The 13,441-nt window shown below is 42.3% G+C and overlaps 2 protein-coding genes across 2 annotated transcripts in view; both read left to right on the forward strand.

Moving 5' to 3' along the window:
- Window positions 1-2,850: 2,850 nt before the first annotated feature.
- Window positions 2,851-8,012, forward strand: klhl42 (kelch-like family, member 42). Its single transcript, XM_051392957.1, has 3 exons — window positions 2,851-4,086; window positions 4,156-4,349; window positions 6,171-8,012. Exons 1-3 carry the CDS (start codon window positions 3,323-3,325, stop codon window positions 6,647-6,649), a joined length of 1,437 nt encoding a protein of 478 aa, XP_051248917.1. The 5' UTR covers window positions 2,851-3,322; the 3' UTR covers window positions 6,650-8,012.
- A 3,551-nt stretch (window positions 8,013-11,563) lies between these two features.
- The window catches only part of nrip2 (nuclear receptor interacting protein 2), a 30,353-nt gene continuing 28,475 nt past the window's right edge, over window positions 11,564-13,441 (forward strand). Inside the window, exon 1 of the mRNA XM_051392649.1 lies at window positions 11,564-12,277. Within this exon, the coding sequence (XP_051248609.1) occupies window positions 12,122-12,277 (156 nt within the window). The 5' untranslated portion in view covers window positions 11,564-12,121. The remainder of the gene's footprint in view (window positions 12,278-13,441) is intronic.

Raw genomic sequence — 13,441 nt, forward strand, 5'->3', positions numbered from 1 at the left:
ATGACTAACTTATGATGACCACTTCCTCAACAGAAGACCAACATCAGATCAATATATACAGCTGTAGGCTCTATGCTTTTATTTTGAAGGCACAGCCACCTGCCTCGCTGTGTTGAATTATTTGTAGTTTCACTTCTTCTCTCAGCTAAAGCTTCTCTCAGTCAGTGACGCCACGAGTGTGATAAAGCACGTTATCTTGATTGACAGCTGGAGATAGACGACAGGCCGGCTGGCTGCGGAGCTTATTATAACTCTGACAGAGAGGTAGGAGCCTGAGAGTAACACTCAAACCGTGCAAATGTATTTGATCCGGTAAAAAAAAAACGATGATATTTGCCTGTACTGTCATTTGCCACCAAGGCTGAATGTTTCCTAAAGCAAGTTATTGTTTTTATTTTAGATTTTAAATGAAAGAAATAGAATATTTGGTCTATATTTGTCAAAATCCAATATTTCCCTGATACAGAGCGACGCCAAACCAGGAGACTAGAGACTTTAAATTCATATTTTTTAAAAAAGCAAAGTTTTTTTGCTTTGCACCTTTCAAACGCAAATTGATTTACAATTTTAAGATATAAAACAATGTTTAAAAGCCAATCAAAGACAAAAAAAACACCTAATAGAACAAGGAGACACTAATATATACTGCACTGCTTTCTGACTTTCAATTAAATTTTATTTGTATAGCGCCAATTCATAACAAAAGTTATCTCAGGACACATTTAAAATAGAGCAGGTCTCGACTGAACTCCTTATAAAATGATTCACAGAGACACAACAGTTCCCACCATGAGCAAGCACTTGACCACGGTGGCAAATTAAATGAAAACCAGAGCTGTGAACACTAAACTGCAGAGCATCCCATCAGATCGTTAAATCACACACTGTGCACTGTGAGAGTGAGAATATCAGTGAGAAACAGAGCTGACCCACCATGCACTGTCACACCTGCAGCCCTGCAAAATAAAACACCAGCTCACCAAACTGAGCTGTGCTGACACGAGAGCACTGCACGTTCTACAAGTACACTTCCTTCACACGTCACTTGTTTTTAGAGCGTGACGAGCAAAGAATGCAGAAATGTTTAGTGACCATCCAACTGGTTTTAAACCTGGTGCTTCACTATCTTTCTGTTTCCTGATCCAAACACTTTATCACATGCCACATTACAGGGGGAATTTGAGACCTGCTGTTTATGACTTCCCCGTAAGCATTCACAGGCTGAGGGAACATTAAGGATGAAACTGGTCCAAAAATTGAGAGGTATTGGCTTCTACATTACATGTAAGCATTGTTGCTATGATAATAATTCAATGTGAAGCCGCTTTTAAATACATTTATTTGGTTTAACACAGAGTTTTAGACATTTTAAAATAAGCAAATCACCAAATCAGTCCTTAGTGAGTTGACATTTAGCATGTAAACTAGTAAACTCATGACAAACAATGCATTTTAATGGGCGTTAACATACAGGGTACACTCTCACTTGTGTAAAACCAGTGTATGATTTAAAAGCTAAATCTTGGGTACAAAATAAAACATTGTGAAGGATATGTTTTCGTGGAATTTGGAAATGTATTTTATTGTATTTATTTATTATAACTTTAATTTCTCTGTTGTCGTTTTCTGCTCATGGTATCGTCCTTGTGTAAGTATAGTTATAAAAGGAAATGGAAAGAGTTCAAGAGAGGAGTGAATGTAGTTAATATTTATGTATATGTACAATTTGTATAAGGTATTACACATATTGCACATATCACAATGGAATGAAGTTAACGTTTAGGGTTTTTAATATTAATTTATAGTAGAATAGATTGTTTAATTTAATGCTGCAGTGAATCTGTTGTTTTTTAAAATTTGGCTATATTTTATTTCCAGTTTTTATGAACATTTCTACCAGGTTATGAATGTTGTTTTTAGGGCAGAATAAAACCAAACTACGGTGGCCCTGAGGTGCAAATCGCAACAGCAAATCAGAAAACACAACACAAAAAGAGAAAACACAACGGCAAATCAGAAAACACATAGATATGGACTATTGGAACCCCTGTTTCTACCTCTCTTAGGTATCCCACATTAACATGGACGTATTAATACAATATTTTCCTTATTTAGTGGTTTGAATTTTCAGATTTGGCAACTTGAACGCATAGGTCTGGCGGTGTTGTGTTTCCGGTTCAAAGGACGGACCAGTTCTTTTGTCCAGTCAGCGACGAGGGTACCTACCTTTTCCGGTTTGGTTAATGTCGTTGTGTTTTCTGATTTGCCGTTGTGTTTCCTCTTTTTGTGTTGTGTTTTCTCTTTTTGTGTTGTGTTTTCTGATTTGCCTTTGTGTTTTCTCTTTTGGTGTTGTGTTTTTTTTTTTTGTGTTGTGTTTTCTCTTTTTGTGTGTTTTTCTTTTGGTGTTGTGTTTTCTGATTTGCCTTTGTGTTTTCTCTCTTTGTGTTGTGTTTTCCCTCTTTGTGTTGTGTTTTCTCTTTTTGTGTTGTGTTTTCTCTCTTTGTGTTGTGTTTTCTCTTTTTGTGTTGTGTTTTCTGATTTGCCTTTGTGTTTTCTCTCTTTGTGTTGTGTTTTCTCTTTTTGTGTTGTGTTTTCTCTCTTTGTGTTGTGTTTTCTCTTTTTGTGTTGTGTTTTCTCTTTTTGTGTTGTGTTTTCTCTCTTTGTGTTGTGTTTTCTCTTTTTGTGTTGTGTTTTCTGATTTGCCTTTGTGTTTTCTCTTTTTGTGTTGTGTTTTCTGATTTGCTGCTGTGATTTGCACCTCAGGGCCACCTCCCAAATCGAATGTGGCGCCATTCCTCCACTCACCGGTAGGTGGCAGCGGCAGACCACAGCGCTACAAAAACAACCCCACGAAGAAGTACAAAACCAGGACGTGACGTGTGGTGCAGAATCAAAACAGTTAAAATTTGACAGCTCGGCAGCGCAGCGACAAAAGGTTTATAAAATGCAATGGGAAACGTTACTGCCAATGTCACACATCAGCTACACGACCTAAACAACGTCTGCAGACACTGGGGCGACTTTTTAACGGACTGTGGAGGAATGCCAATCCGAGGAAGAGGTGCTTTTGGTTAGTTTATCTGCTAGCTGCAGCGGCTATCTCCGGGTGTCCGGCTGGTTAGCTTCTGCGGCTAACGAACAAGTTGCTCCATGGCGATCTATGGGCTGAACATTACCATATATAGACCGGCCGCAGAGCTCCCTCGCCGGTGAAATGTAAACGGTGACTCGCCGAGGAGGCTGACTGAAGGGCAAGCGCACACAAAAACAAAACTCAGCCCTGAAAAAAAGGATAAAACACTTAAACGCGGCTAGCTTCACCATGTCATCTGATCAGATCATTGCCATCGTCATGGAGGACAAAATCTACGAGGTGGATAAAAAGAAGCTGATCGAGAAGAGCGACTACTTCCGTGCACTGTACAGCTCTGGGATGAGGGAGTCCACGGAGGACTCCGTGCAGCTGCAGGGGCTCAGCGTCCCCGGCCTGGAGCTGGTCCTGGAGTTCATCAACACCTCCAAGGTCCAGGTTGTCAACGAGACTCTGGAGGACCTGATTGAGACCGCCTCCTTCTTACAGGTCACCTCCATCCTCAAGCTGCTCACCTCGGAGATCCGGCTGGACAACTGCGTGGAGCTGTACAGCCTCTCAGAGGTTTACGGTACTCACGATCTGCGTAATGCTTGCCTCAAATACATGAGCTGCTACTATCACCCCATGCTGAGGCGGCCAGAGTTCACCAGCCTCCCCTCTGCCGTCAGAGACCAAGTCAGGGAGATGCGCATGAAAGGCACCGCCACCCTGGTAGCCATCGGAGACTTCACCTGTCTGTCCCCGGACGTGCCGGATCAGGATGAGCCCTGGTCCATGCTGAGGTATGTAGAGGTGGAGCAGCGCTGGAGACCGCTGGCCAACAACCTGCCTCCAGATATGATCAATGTGAGAGGCTATGGCTCCGCAGTCCTCGATAACTACCTGTTCATAGTCGGTGGATACAGGATGACGAGTCAGGAGATCTCTGCGGTGCACTGTTACAACCCCTGTAGGAACGAGTGGAACCAGGTGGCTCCGCTCAACCAGAAGAGGTAAAAACACACATTTCCCTCCCAAAAATATCAACTGCCACCTTTTACTCACTGCGTCCTCTCCATCAGGTCCAACTTCAAGCTGCTGGCAGTACAAGGGAAGCTGTACGCTGTAGGAGGCCAGTGTTTGGGCACAGTGGAGTGTTACAGCCCAGAGCAGGACTGGTGGACCTGTGTGTCCTCGATGCCCGATCCGCTGGCTGAGTTCTCTGCCTGTGAATGCCAGGGGATGATCTACGTCATGGGTGGATACACGGCGAGAGGTTGGTATCGCTCAGTTCAAGGATCCAAGGTGCAAATTTCCATACAGTGAACAAACTGTGCTCTGGCTGCTCTCCAGGCAACGGTGTCCCTGAGCAAGGCACTGAACCCCAGTCTGCTCCTGATGAGCATGGCAGCTCTTTTTGTTCTGTTTCTCACATTAAACGTGATGCATTGAGGGGTCACAAGATGATTAAAGGGATACCAAATTAGGTCAATCTGTTTCCTGACCTTTCTCGAGTTTTTGTATATTTCTTCTGAAACACTGCACATATGCTTGGGGCCACTACAGTCAAACAATCTGAGGAGGAATAATCACTTTTTAATGTCCACACTGAGGCACAAAATCTGTCTTGTAAGAAAAACATAAATAGAATAACACAAAAGAGACACTATAAGTCTTTTCCAGTTGTTTCAGTAGATTCGTATGCAGAGGTTGTTCCCTAACGGAGACCCGCTGATGGAAGAGTGTCTCATCCTCCTTTTATAATCCTATAAACTTTGTATTATTAGTGGTTAGATCACAGCTGTACCAGTCAATAACACAGAAACTAATACCATCACTGCTTTGTACCGAGGTGTGCTTTGTCTCTGTCATTTTAATAATCAGAACACCGTGTTGTGTATTATTACTTGCATAACTGCAATTATAAGGGCCTTGGTGGGCGCTCAGGATGTTACAGTAGTTATTGCCGCCCAAGGGCGTATTTTCCACTGAGGACAGGGAGACATATTTTCTGTCCACCCCCCCCCTACTTGGACAGTTTTTGTTTGATTTCCTCAGTAAGATCTCTCAAAACAAACTCCAGCTGAGGGAAACTCTGACTTGATAAAAATGTTGAAGCACTCATCAGAGTTTGCTTCGGTTGTTACAGTATGCTCGCAGTAATCAGCTTTAATGGCAGCAATGTGGTGGAGTTTTAATGCCCTGGATTTTGTCTTACAGGCCGTTGTATACCGGTTCTATCTATTGATGGAGGTTATTGTACACAAACTGACAGGAAGTCTGTGTACAAGACAGTGCTTTGTTTGTAGTGTGATTTTAAGTAGGTTTAGTGAATCATTTAAAATTTCATATTGCTTGTAACATACATCTTGGTATGCACTGGAACACATAATCGGTGATGTAACTGGATGTTTTGTTGTCTTTCAACATCAGACACACATCAGCAAGGTTGGTGGAATGGTAAATGGGTGTGCACCTTTCTAGTCTTCCAACCACTCAAGGTGCTTTCCGGTCACATTCATCCATTCACACACTGGTGGCAGAGGCTGCCATGCGAGTTTCCACCTGCTCAGCAGAAAGTAACTAATGCTGATTCATACACCCTCACACACCAGTGGCACAGCTTTCGGGAGCAGTTTGGTTCAGTATCTTGCCCAAGGACACTTCGACATGCGGACCGGGGGGGAGCCAGGGATCAAACCGCAGATCTCTACCTCTGAGGCACAGCCGCCCTTGATCAAGGCCTGGCTTGTGTCCCAGTAGCACTTAAACTCCACGGCTCGCTGTGTTTGATCCACAGCCATCTAGAGGGATCTTTTCGCTGCCTCAGTGGCTCCTGTTGGCTTTTGTTTTCATACCCTCGGTCATTCCCAGTAGACTGAGCACTTTGCTGAGCTCAATGTTTGATATAAATGTATATATGTTCTGGAAATCCCATTTATATTTAGTTTTTTGGTTGAGATATGTCTCATTTGATTATACACCCACACATTCTGAAATCAAACCTACACCCTTGGTGCGGCTTCATGTTAGTGAGAAAGAAACAAGTTCTTTCTTCTTCTTTGAGTTTAAATGTTTTTCTTTCTGCGTCTCACAGACAGGAACACGAGTGTCCTCCGCTACTGTCCCACCTCTGACACCTGGACAGTATTTCGGTCATGCTCGGCGCACATCCGCAAGCAGCAGATGCTCTCGGTGGAGGACACCATCTACCTGGTGGGTGGCTACACCCATGAGCTGGAGGTGGGCCGGCGGCGTGCCAGCCAGACCGAGGACGTGCTGACTGTGCAGTCCTACAACGTGACTACGGGGGAGTGGATCCAGCTGAAGGAGAACACGTCCAAGTCGGGCCTGAACCTCACATGCACGCTGCACAACGACGGCATCTACATCATGAGCCGGGATGTCAGCCTGCCCACCAGCCTGGAGCACCGCGTCTTTCTCAAGTACAACATCTTCTCCGACGCCTGGGAGGCCTTCAGACGCTTCCCGGCTCTGGGACAGAACATGCTGCTCTGTTCGCTTTACCTCCCCAACGTGCCATGGGCCGATGGTTCAGTGAACACTAACAGATAGTGGAGCCTATGCAGCATTAATATAGGCCAGTGTGTGGCTTTGCTTGTTGTTGCACTGAATGGGGCTCTGCGGCATTAGTGGAAACAGTGTTCGGTTGCCAGGTTGAATGCCTCGTGACCTCTGTGCCTCAAAAACAAAAAAAACGCACTACATTGTACATACTGCTGTGGATGCAAATACAAAAGCTACAGTGACAATTATGAAAGTGATGAAGCGCCATGGCCCGTAGGTCAACAGCATCATAGCAGCTAGCCACAGTTTGTGCCTCTCATGTATTTACATTTAGTTACGTTAAAGTTCCATTAGCGATAATTATCCAGACAGTTTGAAAAACCCAGAAGGTTGTTACACAACACTTACTGCTGTTCTGAAGGTATAAAGGATCCTCAAAGACTCTCTTAAAGGTGGGGGTCGGCGATTCTAATCCAGTACACGTCTTATATCTTCTCATGGCTGTGTAAATGGGAAAAAAAACAAACAGTGGATTTGAGTGGGAAACAGAACACTCACTTTTTATTCCAGCCAATATTTAATTGTAAAACAGCAAAGTTTTCTTTTAATGTGCAGCAGATAGAATATTTCTCCATCCCGTGTTTTAGGATCCAGCAGCAGTAATTATGGAGGAACAGATGGTTACCATTGGTGAATGTTATACTAATACATGAGAGGCACAAGCTGGGGCTACATAACAGCATGCTTTTAAATCTATGGGTCAGAATATTATTGATGTTTACACTCCAAATATGGCATTGGCATACATGTTTATCCATAATTCACTACAAACCTTAAAATGCATTTCTTGTCTATATGTACTGTACATAGCGGATAATCATAAAAAATGGCTTTGGTTTTACACTGCCAGTTTTATGGGAATTAAAGGTCCCTTGAAAGCTGTTGTTTGGGATGAGAAGTGGCTCAGATGGAGCTTAACGTGTCGTATGCACACTTGCACAGTCTTATTTTCCAGAGATACACTAAGCAAAGCTTAAAGCGCAATTCCATGAACTGAACGATGCACATGTGCCTTCTGCAACCTCAGTTAATAAGAACTTAAAATAAAAAAAAAGCACAAAATGCAAGACTTTGTTACATTGCCAGCAACTGACCAAAACTGCTGTGTTTTATTTATTTTCTTCTGCTAACGCAGATTTTGTTACCATTAAGTTACTTTTTAGTTCCTTGATTAAATAATTGGGATATGCCGACATGAGAAATGAGCCTCAAAGCAAAATTTATTTCCGAGGTTTTGTGTAAATGCAGCACTTAAAATGTTTAATTTGGTGGATTTCAGACTCTCTTTGCATTCATTATTTGTTTGAGGGTTTAGACATTTAGGTCATGGTAATAAAGATGATGTTCAGGGGTTCGTTTTGCTTATTTCACCTGTGTAATTTTTTCCATATTCACTTACGGTTTGCTCTTTTTTTCATTCAAAATGCCCAAAACAACCGAGAGACAGGCTGATCGTAACACATAATCTGTGATGTGACATCTTCCCACAATATCTTCCACAACCCTAGAGTAAGTCTTTACTCTGTAGGTCACCATGCTCCATTCCTTCCCAGGAATCCTTGGCACAAAAAACCCCAACTAATCTGCATTTGTGTTCCTCAGACCCCCAGGGAGTCAGGCTAAATCTGCGCATAATGATGCCCCCATTAGGAGTTGAGAAATGCTTTGGTTAGTTGTCCTGTGCTCCCATAATAGAGGTTGGGGAGAAGAAATTCTGTAGGTTCCTTTTGTGTGTACGGGACACACGAACTGACGAAAATATACTAAATAGTTAACTGAATACATCAATAAATAATACTGTTAGTTAAACATACTACAAGGAGTTTCTAACAAGACCATCAGAAAGAAGATTGGCTATTTCTGTGTAGTTATTCTTAATGCCTGCCACCGGGTGGGGTTTCCCCTCGTAGCGATGGGAATTGAGAATCGGTTCCAAATGATCCAATCAATCTTAACTGAATGCCATCAGTTACTTTTATCAATGTCAGCATGTGACAGTTATGTCAAACTTGTGTCTGCTCTGCCGGAACAAGGAGTAGTCATGGAAGAAGGAAGAAACGGTCTAAAGTGTGGTTTCATTAACATACTGAGAAACTCTACTCTTTTTATACACTGTGCTCGGACTCAGAGATAATAAAACAGTTGCGTTGACGCTAAAAACCAGTTTAGGCCTGTTTTTTTTCCACACAGAAAACTAATCAGGAATCAGTAAGAGAAATGACAAAGAGTCAGACGGAAAAGCAGAATTGATATTGATAAATCTTAGAAATTGTCATCCCTATCCCCTTTAAATCCATGACACAAAGTTGTAGAAACACTACCGCTTTTGGCCACAGGGGGCACTAGAATCAACACAAAAAGTTCCTTGTAGGGGCTTTAAATATTCTGAATATAACAATTAGGTTTTGATTTACAAACACAAACAACAACATATTTTGTAACTTACCCATAGTGGTGTCTATCCATGCAGATTCCAGTTTAAAACCTTGCAGCCATGATTCACACACAAACAGGTGTTTTCACTGAATGTGCCATGTAGTGTAAAAGCGCTTTGAGTGGTCGGAAGACTAGAAAGGAGCTATACAAGTACAGGTCCATTTACCATTTACCATTTACCATTTACTTAATTTGGCTAATTATTCCCCCTTTTAGAGAGTTTGAGAGACATCTCTCTCACTGTCTGGGGCGGGACAAGTCACAGACACATTATCCTCATTAGGAGTTTTGACGACTCTGAGTAAGACTAGACAGTGTGACAGCGAGCCGAGTGAAACTGAACCAGCTAAACGACAGTGGTAGAGGAAGCATTCAGATCCTTTACTGAAATACTAAAACCATGCTGTAAAAATACTCCATTACAAGTCTCTGAATTGTAGTGGAGTAAAAGTATAGAGTGGCATGAAAACAAAATATTCAAGTACAAATACCTCAAATATGTAGTTACATTTTACCACTGCTGAATGGAATTGATTTATTATTTACATCTGTGCTTTTGCTATTGTGACACATCAATATGTCCTCCATAAAAAAACATCAACATGAGCAGAGTTGTAATCAGACAGAGTAGAAGGGGTAAAAACTGGGTGGGTGTGAAGGGCTTTTACATTTTCAAGGTTTTCAGACATCCGTCAATGCGGTTTCTGCCTTGAGAGACTCTCTTCAGTGGAGAGTAGTTCAAATTACAAAGTGTTCACAGTGAGCTCACATTCAGATAACTGCAGATTAAAATTCTGAACTAAGTCAACAGAAATCATCAAAGCTAACATTATAACACTAATTTAAGTTAAAAAAAAAAAGTCAGAGAAATACAATACAAAATGCTCATCACAATGGAGAACATGACAGTCTAAAACCCCAAATATTCGACAATTTTGCATGAAGAAATATCTCAGAAATAGGGTTGGAAGGGTTGGGTTTCCATTACTTTTGGATTACCTCAACACCAAATATCCAAATAAAGACAAGAGAAAAAAAATAAGATGACTTTTACTATAAGACAAAATTACAATTCAGTGTGTTCTCTGTTCAATGTATTTTTAAAAGAACAGTGCTTTTCATCAAGCAAATTAAGGCAGTAAGCCGATAGGCCATTTTCACAGCTGGAAGGCAGAACTTACACTGTACTGTGATGTTATAAAAATAAAGGAGAAATTTCCACCCAGTGAAAGCGTTTTATTCACTACAGGCCACGATAATGAATTGGCAACTGTAAGATCAGCTATGGTTTCACTCTAGACCAAAGTGTTATGATATGTACTCACTGCACATGTGCAAGGTAGTATACCACAGGTAGTATTTAAACTTTAAAAAAGTATTCGATTCCAAGCAAAAAAAATAAAAAATATGGCGTAATATATTTCTCTTTGAGGTATAATTATAGTGTAGTCAGCGGCATGTTAGTGAATATTTTCCAAGACAGATTCATCATCATCACTGATATATATCTATGTCTGCTGTGAAATCATGTCTCTTATGTGTCTCTGTGTCCCTCTCTGGCTATAAAATGCAGTCTGAATTCAGCATTTGTGACAGAATTTGAATACTGATGCATCTCAGGGTAAAGACCAGAAAAGAGACGACCAGCAGGGGGCAGCACATGCTTATTTCAGCATGCATACAGTATTTTCCACCTCACCTTCACAAGGACCTCCATCAAATAAACTGTGTATATTTATAAAAAAAAAATCTTCCATTTTAGCTCTTTCCTTTGATATTAATGCATTTTCTGAAAAACAAAACAAAACACTTGAATGCTATAAAAGATCTGAAAATGACTCATTTATTGTATCACATGAAACCTTCCATACCTGTGAGGCTGAATCGTCACTGCTATATAAATGTGTCATCATCTAGAGGTCATGGACATGGAATGAATGTGATATTTTTAGCTTTTGTTGGTGTGGACAGATGGACGGATGGAGGAAATTGGGTTCTTTAATTCACGGCGGCCGCCACAGGGGAGGCATGGGGAAATCAATTGTTGCCATCAGTGGTCCGGATTGATCCTCTGTGCGGGGTCAGATCAGTGATCTCTCTCACACCTCCACAGCGAGGGGCCAATCACTGCTCAAGGGACTAATACCGCAAACTGTGTTGCTTGCTTAGAAACAAGATACAGAGTGACATACTGTGTGTGTTCATCACTTTTAAGACTATTTCATGCAGAGAATGTGATGTTATATTGTAGCCGCATGACTGAGAGTGTTTTTTGTGGCGTCCATATGTTCGATATTCAGCATAAAGAGTCTTTTTCTTTGCGTTTCCTTTGGCGCGAGTCAAGTGAGAAAATGTGGTCTGTTTTGGGGGGGGTCAAGCATGCGTCTGTGTCGAGTGTGTGACGGAAAGAGGAGGGTTCAGAGGATAGAGGGAGAGAACAGACTCCTGAAAGCAGAGATAGAGTGTAACAGAGAGAGAGAGAGAGAGAGAGAGATCCAAGGACAGACGGCACTGAGGGGAAGGGAAAACACACACTCTCTCTGTCACACCTACCCCACAGCCTCACACAGCCTCTGTATGAGACAGAACAGATCTTGACATTGTGAGGAAGATGCATGTCTACATCAGAGGAGCATCCAGAACAGGACAATAGCTCCCAAAGCTGCAGAGACAGATACATGCCAGGGACTACAAACACACAAAGAGAGAGAGAGAGAGAGAGAGAGAGAGAGAGAGAGAGAGAGAGAGAGAGAGAGCACAGAAAGCCCAGAGGGAAGGACAGCAGCATTTCAGAGAGGGCAGCACAAGGTGGAAGAGGCAGCAATTGCAGGTTTATTCTGTTGGACTTAAACATCCATCCTTAAACAGCTGCCTTTTGGGGTTTCTCCCTCTCTTTGCACGCAGACATCCACTCTGTCTCTTGCCGTCTGCAGAGAGCTCCCACCGCTGCTGCTGCTGCGAGGTTACAGTCTCCGTGCTTCTGTGCACAGCACCAGAAAAGACTGCTGCTTGTAGTCCGAGACCATGAGTGAGGCGAAGAAAGGTGAGCTAGCCATCCGGGATAAAGCCATCCTGCACCAGCAGAGGCGTCTGAAGCAGAACACCCAGTTCACACACAAGGACTCAGCTGACCTCCTGCCCCTGGATGGGCTGAAGAGACTGGGCACATCCAAAGACTTGGTGAGTGGACTTGAGACAGTTCATAATTCACTTGACCTGTTGAGAGGCTGTTGTGTGTGTTGCCAGGTGCTTGGCAGTTGTTAAAGGTTGAGTTTGAGTGGGAGTAGGTGTCAAGATTGTATGGTATCCAGGAGCATGTTTGACAACATGTGAGAGAGATGGCACAAGGTGGTAAAGTCATATTTAAAAGAGAACTCAACCGGTTAAGCTTTGCACTCGTGTGACGCTGTCGGACTCATGATGGATAGGTAAAGATTATTGATATTGATGCAGCAGAATCAGCGTTATCTTCTTTCTTATTGCGAGTATTCTTCTTCCCAGTCAAAACCTAGCGCCACCGCCGGCAGTTCAGTCTGAGATTCTGGTGTATTATGCTAGTAGCAGCTACCGTAGCCTCGAGCCGAGGCGAAGAGCGGGCTACAGGGGTCGGGTAACCTCATTTCTTTCAAACTCCACACCCGCAGGTTTCTTTTCAATTTCAAACTCAGCTTCAAAGTCTTCAGCCCCAGCTGATGCTGACTCAAGTGACATCATTTGAGGCAATTTATCAGATTTCACGCAGCTCCCCATTCAGCCAAAAAAATAAGTCGAGAAAGTACTCCCCTACTAACACCTATAAACAGGCTTTAATGTGTAAAATCTGTGGACATCCCCTTTAATTGCCTTATTGCTCATTTGTCAGCTATTATTCTCCTCAATGGCAAAACTAACCATTGTTTTAATTATTGATAAATCTGCCAATAATCTGCTTGACTGAACAGTGAACAGTCTAAAACCCAAAATATATTCAGTTTATTATATATAAAACAGAGAAAACCAGCAAATCTTCACATCGAAGACACTGCAACTGTTCATTGTTTGGTCATTTATGCTTAAAAATGAATTAAACGATTCATTTTCTGTGGATCAACTAATTAAATGCATGTTTGCTGTCGAAGGTCCATTTCCTATTAGCGCTAATGCACTACTGTATGCACTGTATGTAAGAGCAGCCTTGAAAAGAAAATTCCTCATAGAAAGGGTCATGAAAGATTCAGAGTCTTGCACTCTGAATACAGGGGAGGGAACGCCAAGTCAAAGCCTGTTACGCTGTGCAGGGCTCTCAAATATAGAGAGATGTCATTATACATTCAGGGACACACACACACACACACACACACACAC

Source organism: Dicentrarchus labrax, unplaced genomic scaffold (genome assembly GCF_905237075.1).
Source record: "Dicentrarchus labrax unplaced genomic scaffold, dlabrax2021, whole genome shotgun sequence".
NCBI lineage: Eukaryota > Metazoa > Chordata > Actinopteri > Moronidae > Dicentrarchus > Dicentrarchus labrax.